This window comes from Strix uralensis, chromosome 1 (genome assembly GCF_047716275.1).
Source record: "Strix uralensis isolate ZFMK-TIS-50842 chromosome 1, bStrUra1, whole genome shotgun sequence".
Taxonomy (NCBI): Eukaryota; Metazoa; Chordata; class Aves; order Strigiformes; family Strigidae; genus Strix; species Strix uralensis.
Window position 1 is genome coordinate 111545165 of NC_133972.1, and position 16478 is coordinate 111561642.

At 36.8% G+C, this 16478-nt stretch overlaps 1 protein-coding gene across 6 annotated transcripts in view; it reads left to right on the forward strand.

Annotated features, from left to right (window-relative positions):
- NETO1 (neuropilin and tolloid like 1) overlaps positions 1 to 16478 on the forward strand; it is a 68197-nt gene that overhangs the window by 38830 nt on the left and 12889 nt on the right. For 5 of the 6 annotated variants that reach the window (XM_074877336.1, XM_074877327.1, XM_074877317.1 and 2 more), the window contains exons 5-7: positions 266 to 307; positions 428 to 555; positions 11961 to 12189. In XM_074877336.1, coding sequence (XP_074733437.1) covers positions 266 to 307; positions 428 to 555; positions 11961 to 12189 — 399 coding nt within the window. Of the gene's footprint in view, positions 1 to 265; positions 312 to 427; positions 556 to 11960; positions 12190 to 16478 lie in introns of those variants that run through there. The other variant, XR_012629982.1, reaches the window with a different exon arrangement.

Here is a 16478-nt window from a genome sequence, read left to right on the forward strand (position 1 = left end):
GTATTCAGAAATATTTTTGAACTCACAGTTCTGAAAGAGACAGAGAAAAGCAGGATTTTGTGACAGAAAAAAAAAGGAAATTGGTATGATAGTATCAATAATTTCTGCATTAATAATTAGTGTGTTGCCATAGTTTTGAAACATTTCTCATTTCCGAGAAATATATGTATAAATATATCACTGAAGCGTATTGTCAAATTTTAGCACATTGACATTATAACCAAGATATTAAACAAAACTAATTTTCTCTTTCTCAATTTTTAAGATCCAGATTTTAAGGACCTTGGTGTTTTGAAACCATTGCCAGGTTGGTATGTTGTTTTTTGTTTTTTTCTTTTTTTTTAACTTGGAGGCCTTTGAACTCTGCTGTAGAAAATTTTTTTGTTTGCTGTTCAGGTTTCATTTTTTCTGGTATTTTGTTATTCAGTTTGTGAGTTTGAGATGGGAGGACCTGAAGGAATTGTGGAATCTGTACAAATTGTCAAAGAAGGAAAAGCTTCTGAAACTGAAGCAGTAGACTGTAAATGGTACATCCGAGCACCACCCAGATCCAAGGTCAGTCCTTCATCCACTTGCTGATTTGCCGTTTAATTTAAGAAATTGACTTTTTTAATTTGTTGTGCATTTCTTAGTACAGTCAGGTCTTGTTTAATAACTTTACAGCTTGAACTTGTAAACTATTTTTTTTGTTCTGCCGTGGAAGGGTAATTTGTCACCTTAGCCAAAATAACCTTCTTTCTCTATAAATAATGATGTGGGCAGCGTTAATGTGCTTTTTGTGCCATAAGTAATTTTCTTAAATTCATCTTTAATTTTGCTCATAGTTTTAAAGAATCAGTGTGTTTTCTTAAGTGGGAGGTAATCTTATCACTTCAATTTTCAATATATTTCAAATACCTAATATAGAGACTACTAAGGGAACAGCGCTGGCTCCCTAAGGTCATCATTGTTTCTCATCTGGGCACTGTGAAAATGGAGCCAAGGTAAATTCACATTCCTCTGTATGAGACCTTTAGTTCCTTTGGTTTAGAGCCACAGACGAGAAGAGATGGTGTTCTCATTTCTCTCCCACCACAGTCAGCAAGCCATGCTTTTGTAACAAACAGTAGAGGGCTGCAATGAATTTAACAATTCTTTTCTTAAATTCTGTTTGAGCTCCTCTCTTATCCATGGTTATCATTTATTATATGGATTAACTGTTGCTGGCTACACTACAGTTTTTCTTCTCTTTGCAGTTGGAACAGCTTTGTGCCTCCCAGTTACTTTCATTCACTGTGTTAAAGACAACTCCACATTATATTTTTTCTAACTGTCTTTTATTGGACAGGAAAGGTTTTACAAGGTACAATTGATATATCCACTAATCTCTGCCATCTTTCTAAAACAGATAAGGGCTTTTTTGTATAATCTCAATGCAGACTGGGACTGTTTCAGCATTTGGTATTGAATAAGCAGGAGGAAGGGTTTCCAGAAGGTAAAAAGTCGTTAGTATCAGCATTTTTCTATTGTGAAAGTTTAGGAGAGGAGTTGAGTAGTTGGCTCATAAAGACTATAGATAAATTATTTCCAGAATATACTTTAATCTCTTTCATTTTTTTTTACTTTTGGATAAATTCAATATTCATAGACGTTTTCAATTAAGTAGATGAGCTTCCCACTTTGCTACAGTAAGTAGCTATAGACATGAAATGATGAATGATTATCGCCTATGTTATATACTTAGGTATTAGTAGAAAGAAAACAGGTAAACAGAAAATTAGAATTGTGCTTATTAGAATTAGCACAACTAAATAAGACAATAAAATTATCCTATTGTCTTAATTTCAGTTCATGCTTAGTTGGTTAGATAATATTATTGTGATACTCTTACTTGATCTAACTGTAAAGTTCTGTGTGATTCAAAGTCCTACTAGAAATCCCATATTTACTTACCTGTAGGATTTATCCACACTTCAGTGCTGATGTAAAAATACAAATTGTGTAGCTACATAACAATAAACACAGTGTGTAACAGAAGAATGACACACTACCACTGTTAATAGAGGATTAAAGATTGCTTAGTTCTTCATGAACTTCTATACCTGCATTTACTTGTGTTGCATTTCAAAAAGTGTATACCAAGTGAAGAGCATCTGGAAGGGAGAGCAATGAGAGAGTTCTAGAAAACCTGAGGAAACACTGAAAGTTATTTAATGTCATCTAGAAGATTTTGTGAAGGAGCATGATACCAGATAATAAAAGGCTTTTACAATGAGGAAGGAATGCTCTGATGTCCATGTCTATAGGATAAGTCATGGTCCTGCACTCCGAAAGAAAGATTCAGGTTAGATACTAGGGAAGAAAATTTCAGGCAGCTGGAAGGGGATTATGAATGATTGGTTAAGGAAGTTTGTTCAGCCAGCATTGCTAGCGGTCTTAAAGTGCAAGTTAGGTAACAACCTATGAAAAATGAGAGAAACATTATTAATGCTACCTTTACACAGAGGGATGGGCTGGGTCATCTTTTGATGAATCTTTCTGCTCCCATCTTACAGAATTTTCTAGGTAGAGATAAGACAATATAAAAGCATATAAATCAGTGTTTCCTAACATGTAGAGATGAAAGCTTTTTCATCAAGGTAGGGAAAAAAAAGTAGTTTTCAAGTCTAGATTCATCTTAGGGAGGTAAGTCCAGTTTAGCACTTGAACTTTTTTCACATGTGTATACACAAATATATACATGTATGTATACACACATGCACACACACGTATGGTTATGGTATCATCATAATGGGACAGCTTGAAAAATTTTCAGATATTAAGGAAGGAATTAGTGGATAAAATTTTTAAAAACCTTGTATGAAGTAAGATTTATTCTAAGACTGTTCATAAACCTGATTCAATTGAACTATTATTGTCTATATTTTACAGTCAGCTTCCTTTGTGCTTATCCAGCCTTGAACTAATGACATATTTGGTATAATAATTCAGTGACATCATTCTAATTTATGGCAGCTTGCACCCATGAAAACAGGCTCTCCCGCTAAGACAGTAAGAACTCAGCAGATGTCTTTAAATCCACATGTTCCTGTACTCTGGGCTGCACAGCTTGTTACTGGGAACTATGCCTAAAAGGCCAGAGTTTCTCAGACAGAATTTGGGTTGAATCTTTTGTTTCTTAATTAAACTGTGCCAGAATATGGGCTGCTTGCAATTTCATTTGGCTTAAGCTCATCCAATCTATACTGTCTGCAAAAGCAAGATGCAAGTCCTTTCCTTGGTTTGCAATTCCAGATTCAAGCCAAGTCTGAGCTCAACATATGAGCAATGAGATCAGTCAAGGAGTATGAACTTGAGATCTCTAAGCCTGAGCTTTAAACTGACAGTGTAATGCTGCTGCTATCATCAGCAAGTTGGAATGGGACAGAGAACAGCAAATTTCTTGCACACACTTAAAATAAAGCCACCGTTTATTATCTCGTAGTACAAAAAATAAAATGCTGAAAATGCAAACGGAACTGAAACTTTCTGAAAGTGCAGAAGACAGCAAAAGGCAGTTTAAACATGACTTCAGTCCATACACAGACGTGGAGCCTTATGTTTGACAGTGATTGGTTGAAAAGTGTCTGTTTCTTGTAATCATTCGAAGACAGTTCCTGCTGAGTAAGATAGCTGTGAATCTGGAGTTCAGAAATACTGGGGGTTCTGCATTTTGTGTAGAAGCTGACTTCAATCAGTAATCAGATCAAGGATGGAAAATGGAGAGATGCTGACTGAATGTGCCAACCCACAGAGAGCACTAAAGAGCTGGAGGAACCTCCCATCCCAGAATTCTTCACTGTAGAACAAAGCCCAGAGGAAGAAGTGGATAAACTTACTGCACTGGGATTTGAAAAACTGCAGAGATATCATTGGCTACACCAGTAGATAAGCAAAGAATCTCTATGAATAGAAAATGAGAAAATGAAAAGAATTATTGTATTTTCTCACTTTCTGTCAAGGGTGAAATGTTGGAGGATAATATTGCTGAGAAACGTTTTTCAATATTGGATGTGTCAGAAGAGTTTGACAAGGCCCCCCAGGAAGACAGAATGTATGTCTGTGCTCGAGTAGTGATCCTTTTGGTGGGTAGCTTTCCCAGCAAGGTACCATTGTGTTGTGCTTGTTCCTTGAGAGATTTCATAAGGGTAAAAAAAAAAAGCAAATTTGACAGCAAAATTAGTAAAATATTTACAAAGATGATGTTCTAATGCTGGGTTCTTATAATCAGAAGCTCTGGACAGCTCAGGAAAGAGCATCCGAACTACACATAGACAAGCATTAATTTGAATCCAGTCCAGTGGAAGTCATCTATTCAAAAGGAATGAGCTAGAAGTACGTTTAGAATGAGCAAATAGTGAAGCTACCCTCCGTATGTACACCACGAGAAATACAGTGAAGTTGTAAGCTAGTTAGGCAAAGTGATGCCTAATTCTTCTGCCCAACCTGAGCATGCTACCAGGCAAAGAAGATTTCTTTACAGGTTATAGGATGCAAGAATTAACAAAAAGCTTAAGAAACTGAAAGGATTAATTAATGAGTATCTACTTTTGACATATCATTGGAATATCCTTAAACCTGAGTTGCCCATGAGTGGTGATGTTTGTTCAAAGCAGAGCTGTTGGGGAGCAGTGGGAGGGGGATGTGCAGCACACAGGAGGGGGTCAGGGTGAGGGTGGCCACAGGGCCAGGGCATGGCCAATGAGAAGAGCCAGGCAGGACCAGCCATGACAGCTGGGGTGCAGTGGTGGTTGGGCTAGACTGTGGCAATGGGGCCAGCCCTGGCTCAACCAGGCAGCAGCTTGGCAATGCGTGAGGCTGGGGCAGTGAGGTGCGAGACTGGGCGTGGGCCAAAAGCCCAAGTGGGACCAAGACACTTGCATATTTACAAAGGATAGGTATTGCTATCTGGTAGAGGCTCTAAATCACTTGTCACTGCTTTCATGGTAGACCTTGTATCCACCTACCTGTCCAAATAAAGAGATGATGCTTTTGGTTCCAGGTGCCTGACTTCAGATTGAATGTAGTCTGGAGAGAGACTGGGTTGCTGTGCATGCGTTTCCTAGACAGTTAGGAGGAAACATGCAGTGAAGCAAACTGCAGAGCTACAAGTCTGTATAAACCAATCTGACTAAACCAAAATATTTTCTGTTCTCACATGTGAAGAGGAAACTTGTGCTTTTGGATGAGAGCTGCAAGAAAAACAGTTTAAGCTGTCAGCACTGGCAGACTATAATATCCCTAATTTTTGGAGGCTTCTTAATCAGGTGTAGAAGAGAAGCTTTAAGTAGTACACTAAAATTTAATAGTCATTTGAGTGGTGATTGCTGAAATGTTACAGAAAAACGAAATTCAAGGACTGAAAAACCTAATAGCCAGAGGCACTTTTACAGGCTTCAAATGAGCTCCATCTCTGAAGAAGCTCTGAAGCTTGGTAACATACAGGTCATGCAAGTAATATGAATGAAAAAAACCCAAAACATTTATATAACATCCCTGGAACAAGATGAACAAATTATGTTTAAACAAGTAGAAAATACTGTTTACCTATGTTAGACTATTAAAATCAGTTCTTTGAAACAGTTTTGTTAGATGAAGATGAAAGACAAACGCGTGTGTAGAATCATGTATGTAGAATCTCTTCTAGCAGGCATGTTAATACACATATAGCACAGACTAGCACTGACAAAAAACCCCACTTTTAAGTTAACATGAATGTATTTCATTCAGGTGTAGAAATGTAACCAACCTCAGAATCCTCAAACCAAATAATTGTTAGGAAATGTGATAAAAAAAAGCTACTGATGAGAGTAATAAAATATCTGCCAAAGAGAACAGCAAAATCAGGATATGATCTACAGTTTTCAGTGTGAAAAAACAGAACAACACCAAGGATCTGTAAAGGTTGTCACCTGCGAGCATTTTGCCACTGTAGAAGAGAAAAATGAGGATGACTTGACAGTTAGAATAGATGTCAGTTATTTGGGACTCATAGAAGTCTGAAGAAACAAATAGGACAAAGCAAAGAAATCCAAAGAGGTTCACTTGTCCAGGAAAATGGTATTTTGATGTCTGAGCCTGGCTGTGAATCACAATGTGTTAGAAGTACCGTATAAGGTTGTCACCTTCGACAGACAGTACTTTCCAAGCCTCAGCAGAGAGGAAAATACGAGGTATGGAGTTCTCTGCACAGCATGGTCTCAAACTAGTAACAGCATGTCAAAAAAACCCAAACAAACAAAAAACTGAACAGAACATGTACTGTTAACAGTTTTGGGCTGAAGCAATGTTGATTTAAAAAAAAGTTTAGGATCCAAGCAACGGAACAGGTTTCTTTAGAAGACAAATTCAAGCATTGTAGTAATATGCTTTTTAGGCCTATATAGTTGTTGTCTTCTTGCCTTGAAGGAGATTAATTGGTGTTGCACAATCTGCTTTAAAAAACTGGCCTTCCCAGGCCTAAATTCTGGAGGTATCATCTTGAAAGTCCTTTGTTAATCACATAGAGCTGAACAAGATGCAGAATAAAGCAGTCACTGTAACTGATCACTGAACAATGGGGAGAGACATAGGACCATTTAACCCAGTCCTGTGCTTACAAGAGAATTGACTGAACCTAGAAGCTGAATATGCAAAATCTGGATGTTATGCCCTGACGAAGAGGAGGCTTTTGTCTTACATCTAAATTACTTTTGGCAGTTGAACGATGGCTTTTTATTTGTTTGGTTTGTTTTTAAGGGACTGAATGTCTGTGCACATATATTAAGTCTGATATGCTGGGATATGGTTTGAAGCTTTTCCTGACTGGCCTGATCAATCATGTTGTCAGCCCTAACCTTCAGTGATTGATTAAAAAGCAGAACTCATCAGAAGTGATTCACTATGAAGAGATTATAATCTGACCATTTTACTGAGGTGATATATTATTCATAGTTTACAATCATTCTTTTTTTCCTAATATATGCAGTCAGAGATTTCTGTTGTTTTCAAATTTAAATTAAAAAAATAGTAAAACTTATACAGTACTTCCTTTTCATTATTATGATGACAATGCAAATCTTAAAGATGACAATTATTTAAAATATAATGTGACCAAGTGTGAATTATATATGCCACAGTTGCAGTGAGGCTTTATCAGTTTTGTTGTTAATGGCATTGACATTTGCAGTGACATCTCAAAACTCAGTAAAAGCTAATACTTGTGCACTAGCATCCTGTTCTTCTAAGTAGTGTGGAACTGATGATTTGAGGAAAGTGTCTTATTAAAACTTTACAACAAAAATGTGAAAGAAGAAGATATGGCAGTTATGCTGCTTCTTTCAAATAAGATGTTCTCTTCAAAAAGAATGTCCCAATTATGCTAATATAATGTGTCAGTATCTACAGAAATGTTATCATTCCAGAAGCTCCCATTGGCATCAATGAAAAAATGTTTAATGAAGGCAGGTGGTGGAATTTGAGTTTGTCACCTCTTTTTTGTTCATTTGTTTTCTTTTGGGGGAGAAAAATTTCTTATCCACTGCTGGTAGAAGTAATGACTAAGGTCTCAGTAAATGAAATAACCAGAAATATTGATAATTTCTCTCTCACTTTCTGCTTAATTTCTTTTAGTGAGATCCACATACCAGTGAAAGTAATGAGAATATTGCCACTGATTTCAGAAAACTATGTATCAGGAACATTTTGCATTAGATAACAGTTTGTCATATAATCAGTTTTATTCTTTCCCTGGGGAATTCAATTTATTAGTCATTTTCTTCTGCCAGTGTGGGTCTTACAGCCAGTGACAAGAACAATGGCAAATATATAGAAATAAAACCATAAAAATTGGCAGAGACGTGCAGATGCAATTAAATTATTCCAGCTCTTTAAAATAAAATCTGATCCAATATCAGGTTGTCAGTTTGTGTAATCAGTTTCCAGTTTTTAAAAATGCACTGCAGTCTTAATCCATATTTATGATCCAAATAAATAAATGGAAAGATACCCACTGATTTCAGTGAGCTTTGTATCAAGTCCTCGTTACTTTATATAAAGTTCTGGGAATAGTCATCTCTAAAGGAGACTATGAGACTGAAATTCCAACTCACCTCAGAATAGTCAGGAATTTTATTTTCTCTAATTTATGAAATTCCATGCCATTGCAGAAGGTGCCATCTTTCTTCTGAAGGATGGACATAGATTTTTAAGTCAAATATTTTTTCCAGTATTTCCATTATCTATCAAGTCTATATATGTTATGATCTTAGCTGAATTTATCACACACAAGAGTGAACTGGTATGACTGACAGCAGAATTCAGGCCTAGGAAGAACTGAAAGCGTTGGCTTCTTCACTGAAAGACTCAAAGTGAAATAAGTTACTGTCTCTTGATTCCTTCTCAGCATTTATAACTGGTACTCTAAGAAATATTTACTATTTTATATGGGTAGTGTGCCACCAGAAACTAGAGAATGTCAAGTGATAAGCCCATAGAAATAAGACTTTGGCTCTACTGTTATATGAGCAATCTGTTTGAACAGATCAGGAATAATTGATGAAAGCTGGAAATTGCTGTGAGAGCTGGTGTTTTATAACCAGAGTGAGGATTAGCACACATTTCTTGTAAAAATGAAAACTGATATAAATTACATCTCAATACTGAAATGGGATACCCTATACAAGATATATGTGTGCTTATATATATGTGTACACACGTACTTATGTACATATAAATGTATATATATAAGACAGCAGGATAGAAATAGAGAACAAGCATAAGAGATCTTTCCCCATTAGTTAAGGTAAAGTTTTACTATTATTCTGCAGTCAAACTAAGATTATTTTTTTTTCTGGAGTAGGTAAGAGCTTTCCTGAAGAGTGGAATAAGCTAAAAATGTCATATATGTACACTGCATTATATCTATATGGTCTATTATATCTGTATATGGTATATTGTAACATATAGATGGTATACATATGATAGGCTTATGTCATAAAAATAGTGATTCATGACAATAGTATGTTAGAAGTCTGCTGTGCTTTCTTATGAGATTTATGACATGCTCTGCTTTCTGAAAAACAGTCATGTATATACAATATTGCATATAATCAGCTGCAGAAGGTTTTATTGCATTACCCGTGACAAAGCTGACCATCTGAAGCAGGCTGCTTCTGTTAGGGGAAGAAAGAAAAGCAAGGTGCACATATGCAGAGATGGACTAGGTGCTATCTCAGCAGCTTCCCAGGAGAGGCTGGGTGCCAGGCTTTCACAGTGCCTGTTACACTCTTCTTGTGAGCAGCAGTGATTGGTCTCTAGGATACAGAAGCAGTTCTCTGGTGAGTCCCAGCTATGGCCAGTTGCTGGGTGTGGGTATCATGGAACTGCGTCTTCCCTCCCTTGTGCATAATCTTGCTCTGGCAGGACAGTAGCATGCCTGTGCCAGCTGGACCCCAGGAGCCACTAATATAAGAGGGTCTTATCAAACCATGAGAGTTAAGAGTAAGAGCCCATCTCACATTGCCCATCCCAGGTCTGCGTGGCTGTGTCCAAGTCATTGACTGGTCCAAAATTCTTGTCTGTGGCTCTCTCACTGGCCTTTTGCTGCTCATTTTTGCTTGGTTCCAGTTAATTTCTGCACATTTTCATACACTTACTATCAGAGGTGTAACAGTTTCTAGGAAGTAGCTGGCAGTGAAGGTCAGGCATCTGCTTGGTGGCCATGGAATTGGCTGAGGCTATATAAACTGAAAAGAGCAAGAGCCACACTGAAGATGAGGTTTACCTGTGGGGTTAAAGTAATCAGATATCATCAAGACAAAAATGCTTTAAATAGCTGGAGAACACCAAGAAGAACACCAAGGATTTGGAACACAAGAAGGAGTAAAGGGTCAGATGCCTGAGCACCTGAGGAAGGGATGAAGAGAGTAGAGAATGAGAGAGAGACTTGTAAAGGGGTGTAGACAGTGCAGAGGAACTTCAGAAATGCATTTTCTGCACTCAGCAAATCTTCATCATTCAAAACAAGCCTTTCAATATGACTTTTCCAAGGAAGTAGGTGACCTGTTTTAACAAGAATGGAAACTGCATGTCACCCAGTAGGAGAGGAAATGGCAAGACATTTCAAAACATGTTTATAAAAAGTGGTGGATACTGTGAGAAAGTTTCAGCAATGTTAGGTGACTGAACTCTAGTAATTTTTCATTCCACTGCAAGAGTGGAGCAACCCATAAATTAAATGAAAAACACTATAAAATGTATTGCTTGATATAAGATATTGACATCTAAATATTACTTTGTGTTTTGCTTTTAACTATTCCATTTTGTAGCAATCAGTGGAAGAAGCTTCCTTAATTTATAATATTTAAAAACCAGGATACATGGTAAAAGTAGAATTCACTTAACTGCAATTTACTTGAAATATATTTCTCTGAGTTCTTCTGGAGGATGGGAATGTTGGAACATAAGTAAGGATTACTGTAAGAAATACACTAGAAAAAGGTGAGGCAAGTATATTGAAACTTAGTATACCAAATTTCATATGCTAATAAAAATTGTTTTACAGATATTCTTTTCTGAGAGACCAGTTGCAAAGCATAACAAGGAATGAAAATGTACCATAATATGCTACCTGAAAAGGCTCATTTAAAAATCTGAGCTATTATTAAACAGGGACAGACTGCTTAATAGCACACAATTCTCAAACTATAAGAGCTTTAATATATTGAGGTGGTGAGTCCTGTTGCTACTAGGATATGCTATGTTTGTGTACTTTATGTAAATCCAGAGAAGCTTTTTAAGCAACTGCATGTAAAAAAAGCAATTTTTAAGCAATTTTTAAGCTATTGCATGTAAAAACCTACCCGAAGTTAATAAGATTGTTTGTATGTGAAGAAGTATATCTGATATCTAATACAGTGAAGTTTCTTTTTGGCTATTTTTTCAAATGAAGATACATATAGCTGGATGCTGGACATGTTTACTGGCTTTTTATGTTATTTCTGCCCTACTTCCCCTTTCTGTATCATTTTCCTGAAGCCTCTTGGGTATGCTTGGCAGTTTGATTATGTATCATGTATCTATTGAAAATATTACCTGCCTTCTCTGTAGCTGGAATATTTGAGTTGCTTGTATTATCAACTGCTGTTAAAATGAGTGGTTTTCCTTATTAAAGTCCGTATAGGGTCGAATATCAAATAACAGTATTTTCTCCTCATCCCTGCTTCTTTTTGGGTAGATTTAAAGAGTTCTTTGCAAAGGGCAATACATCTATTACTTTTGTGAGAGAATTTAGCTTGTATGCAAGAAACTTTTCCTAAAAAACTTTCTAAGTTTCTAACAGTTTCCATGAAATACACTTGATTTCAACCCTGTTAAATTATGAAGATATATACATAAGGCTTTGTTTAGAAAAGCTGAGGTTGTGTCCAAATTGCTTGAGGAAACATAAAAAGATTGAGTTCTGCCTGGCTCCCAAATTCTCCCTGAATTGGTGTAGCTGAGACATATCACAAAGATGACACATATTGACTCTGGGGAGGGAGCAGCAATTATTTGCCTTGTTATTTTCCATGTCAGGCAAGTAATAGAGCAATATTGTGCCAACCAGTGAAAGAATAAACTTCTAGCTTCTCTGTTCTCCAGCTTGAAGAATTATTGTACATACTTTTCAAAGATGGGTATGTATTTGGAAATTAAGACCTTACTACAAAGAACAAAAATATCTAGATCTTCCACTAGATTCTACTTTGAAGCAAGACAAAATATCAGGAAGTATAAAGAGTGCTCATTTTCCATATGAATGCCCTTCCAGAGAAGTGGCCTATGGATCACCAGCTCCAAAAAAATTATTCTGATGGTGGTGTTGTGCAGCCTTTCTACCACAGGGTAGAGCAAAGGTGTTCAGTGTTTGTTTAGTCATTCTCAAATATCTGTACATGTTGCCTTTGTTGTTTGTTTCATAGATCTATTTGCGATTCTTGGACTATGAGATGCAGAATTCCAATGAATGCAAAAGGAATTTTGTAGCTGTCTATGATGGAAGCAGCTCCGTGGAGGATTTGAAAGCAAAGTTTTGCAGCACTGTTGCTAATGATCTAATGCTGCGGACAGGTCTCGGTGTAATCCGCATGTGGGCAGATGAAGGCAGTAGAAGCAGCCGATTCCAGATGCTCTTCACATCTTTCCAAGAACGTAAGACCCTAATAAATGCGTCTGCTTTCAGCTTGTTAAATGACAAGTCCCCAAAACTGTTAATGTTTTCTTCATGCAAAGTACTCACTGAACAATATAAATATTCAGAACAGTTTTTAGTCCAAGCATTTCTAGTGTACAGTAATTTGTAGTGCAATAGATAGAGCACAGGATTCAGAGACACAAAAACAGGCATGATTAGTCATGACCTGTCCAGTAGTATGACTGTGATTTTTACCTGATCCCCAAGCTACCAGGCAGCTGTGTCTCAGTTTCCCTTACACAGTGTGGAAAATAATGCAGCTCTGAAGGTTTTTATGAAGCCTGATTCTTTTCTAGGAATTTGATTTTTTAGATCTCATTATGAAGGGCATTTGAAAAATACCTTATGATTATTTTGTCACAGATGATGGGTTTGCTTGTGCATATTCCAGAATGCATATATTAATACCTATATGTCAGATATTGTTAAGCAAATAGTTTAGTTAATTTTTTGTAGTAATAGACATTTTCTAAAAGCCTTACGTGATATTTTGCTTAGTATTCTCTCTGTGCACCTTTCCTGCATTCATATGTTTATATGATTTCTGGACTCAGATAATAAGCAAAACAGCTTTTGAAAGAAACCAAAGGTAGTTCTGGACAATTTTAAAAAAACCCAAAAAACCCACAAAAAACCCTCAATAAAAGCCAATAATCCCATTCACTGAAAATAATTGACTCAGGTAATCACCTGTGAAAGGTATTGATTTGTTTTCTTTGATGGAAATAATGCATATTTGGTCCCTTGAGGAAGGACTATATGCATGTATTTTCATATGCTGATTCATGTTCATTTTTAATGTATTTTTTGATTTTTGCATTACATGTCTGACAGGAAGATTTCTGTGCAGCTTTCAGTGGTTGGAATGAAGGCACAATCCTACCAAACACTTTCTTCATCTGTATTCTGTGTGTGTGTACCCTGCAATGAGGCAATGAGACTCTGTTGAGAACAGCCTCCGTAATTCCTTAATTATGGCTCTGATTAAAAATTTCTGACAGTCTACATGTCTGAAACTGCATACGCCACTGTACTCTCACACTGCAGCCTTAGGGTGGATAATATTTTTCTTGTCTGTAAATCAGACCAAGGTCTAAAAGATATTGAGAACCCTCAGTTGAGATGATACTGCCCTTTTCTCATTTCTGCAACTGGAGATGTCTTGAATATTCAAGATCTGATTCATTTTTTTTCACAAGGCATCCTGATCTGTTACCTTAGAAACAACTGCATAGACACTGGAGGTTCAGAGCATATAAAGATCTGGAGAGTGAAGCATTATGATGACTAAGTTGAAATGAAGGTTTGAATAAGTGTGTGTTTGCAAGGCTTTCATGTTTTAAAGGAAAATAAGGAAAAATGTGGTTTTTTCTCTTACAGTATTCCTAAGATATTTATCTGACATGCTACATCTTTGAGCTACTCCATTCTTGTGAACAGATGATAGTTTATACTGCATAGTATTCTAACTGGGAAGCTGAAAATATTAACATGATGTGTTTTCTGTAAATTTTTTTTGAACAGTCATTGCACGCTAAAAGCTGAAAATTTATTACGGGATAAACTGTGTTTTGAGATACGTATACACAGCCTGCTCATAAATAGTAGAAGAAACTGCATCTGTGTTTTTAATGCTGGAAACTGACTTTAAAGATTTAAAGGTGATGCAGATTGTACTTTCTGTGTCATGTTAAGTGCTGCCCTATGCTGCAGGCTGGTGCTGGCTGTCAGGAGTCAGCTAGAGCAGATGTCCGGTGTGTGCACTGCGAGACACAGCTCAGAGCATGTAAACTGCAATGTCTTTCAGCAGCATGTGGGAATAATTAGATCATCTGCATGGAAGAGAAGGAATGTCAGACCTCATTCAGGGAGATGTGCATCAGGGAACAGACACCTGTGTGTCTACCTGGGGACAAAGAAAGAGGAAAAAAGCTATTTTGTTCACTGAGAGCTGAGAAAGAAACAAAATAGGAGATGACATTTATGTTGTGGTTATGTGCCACATAGAGTGAAAAAGTAAAATTCCTTTATTTACTGTTGCTGTGGGAATGACCAGGAGGTGTTGTGATCTGTAGCCCCCCAAGTTCCTCTTCTTAGTGTGGAAGTTGTCAAGTTTGTGTGTCTTCCCTTACGCAAGGCTCCGTGAACTGGAAGTGGGTTTTTGTGGAAACGGGCTACTTAGCCTGAGGAATGTTTTCTCTGTAAATCTGTTCAGTGTTAATTCTTGTTGTAGGGCTGTTTCCTGGGGACTTGACATTTGTGTAGAACAGAGAAAGCTTGAAGAGATCTCTTATATGATTATTTTCATACAGTTTGATCAGTGTGCTCCAACTAAATTTGAAATATATGTCTTTTTTGTTGGCGTGTAAAAAGTGGTCTTACAAGTTTCCAAACCTCTAGCAGTGATTCTCTGCAAAGCAGCAGTGCTATAAATTTGTTGGAAGGAAAGGCATTTAATGCAAGAAGTTGTTAAATTTTCTACACCAGAAAATTAGTAATGATTCTCACATCATCAAAATAGTAGTAGATCAACTAATTCTTAATAGCTGATAATTTAGAGTGATGATCTGATATTTCATGATCAGGATTATTAGCTATTCCAACTAGCGTTATGGGTTTTGTCTGCTTATGTCCTTACCTTTTTAATGTTCAATATATCTTCTAAACATGTACACCTAATCATATTTTTGTGTATGGTAATCACTATCTACAATAGATTTTAAATATCCAATAAATTAAGAATCAGAAAAAAGAAAACAAGAAAGCTGATATCATCAAAAGGTGTCTGTTCATCTGGTAAGAAGACCTGGAAAATGAGTCTTTGTTTTTTCACCTGCTGACGAAGTGTTCATTTTCCATGACTGTGAGAGTGATCTCCAGCTTGATTAATGACAGACATGCTACACCTACAGATTCTTCAAAGAGCTGCTCCTGAGCAGACACACCTACACTTTAACCTAAAAACAGATTCGTAGAACCAGGGCATATGGGTTAAGATAAGTTCCCTCTGCATGCACAGCAGGCAAGATGTTCTTTCTCTCACCTCTGACTGCTCTTTGGTAGCACAGCTTTCTTCTCCATCCATAAGCCTGCATCATAAAACCCAAACTAGAAAAATATAATTTCTTCTCTTCTTTCATTGCCCCTTTGAGATCTAAGCCTGTTTTTAAAGCCCTGTCATACGTGGCTTTCCTAAAGGAGCACAAATTCTATCATTCTTATTTTCTTTTTATTAACAAACCCCGTACTTGGATGGAAATCTAGGGCCATGTTTAGAAGAGTAGTACACAGCTTTATCAAGTAACAGCACTCAAGACCTTGTTTACAGCCAGAATCCCTGAAGGTGATCACCCCAGCATGGGCAATTCTCTAATGGGGAAAAGGCACTGCGGGTATGCAGCGTTAATGACTGTGTTTATTGTGGTAATGGAAAGGGAACAACAAAGTGATAAGTGCCACACCTGAAGAGATGGTTGCCCTCTGCAAGGATTTAGGAGTGTAAATAGATTTCAGTTTTGCTGGTTTTGCTCCCTGTTTCCACACTAATATATAAAAAAGGAAACACTGGTATTGCCTCCTTACTGGTGAGCACTCATCTGTGATTTTCTTCCCCTCTGTGCTATTTGCAGCTATCTCTAGTGAAAAACCCTCACTGGCTAAGCATCCCAATGACTCTCTGACCCTGAACAAAATAACTGTTTGTGGTGCCTAGAGTGTATAAACTGAACACAGACTGGAGCTCTGAGCACATGCTTCTGAGCTGCCATTCTCTGGTGAGTTCGTATATCAAAAAACCCCCATGAAACCACATATAAGTGTTTTTTAAAGATAGATTATCAATGTGTATCTGGTATTAACTATCCATAAAAGTTACATTTATCTTGAACAGAACTGTCTGAAGGTGGCTGAGAAAGAAAATTCAGTATTAAGTACATTTCATTTTCAAGTTTCTAATAGCTGTATTTTAGTAATATTTTTTTTCATTAGTGGCAAATGCAAAGATAAGTAATTTTACTTTAGGTAAAATACTTGTAGTGTATGGTACTAAACCCATCTTAATAATTTTATAATTTTAGTAGAGTAAGTGAAACAGTTTCTCAGCATGACTGAAATTTGCCTTGGAGAGGCTGAGAGAAAACTTCTTTCTCTGTTTCAAGGATGATTTAAGGAACATCTGAAGAATTTAATTTTTCTTTATCTTGTGAAGGAAAGCTCTATTTTTCAGTAACAGTGGGAAAATCCAAAT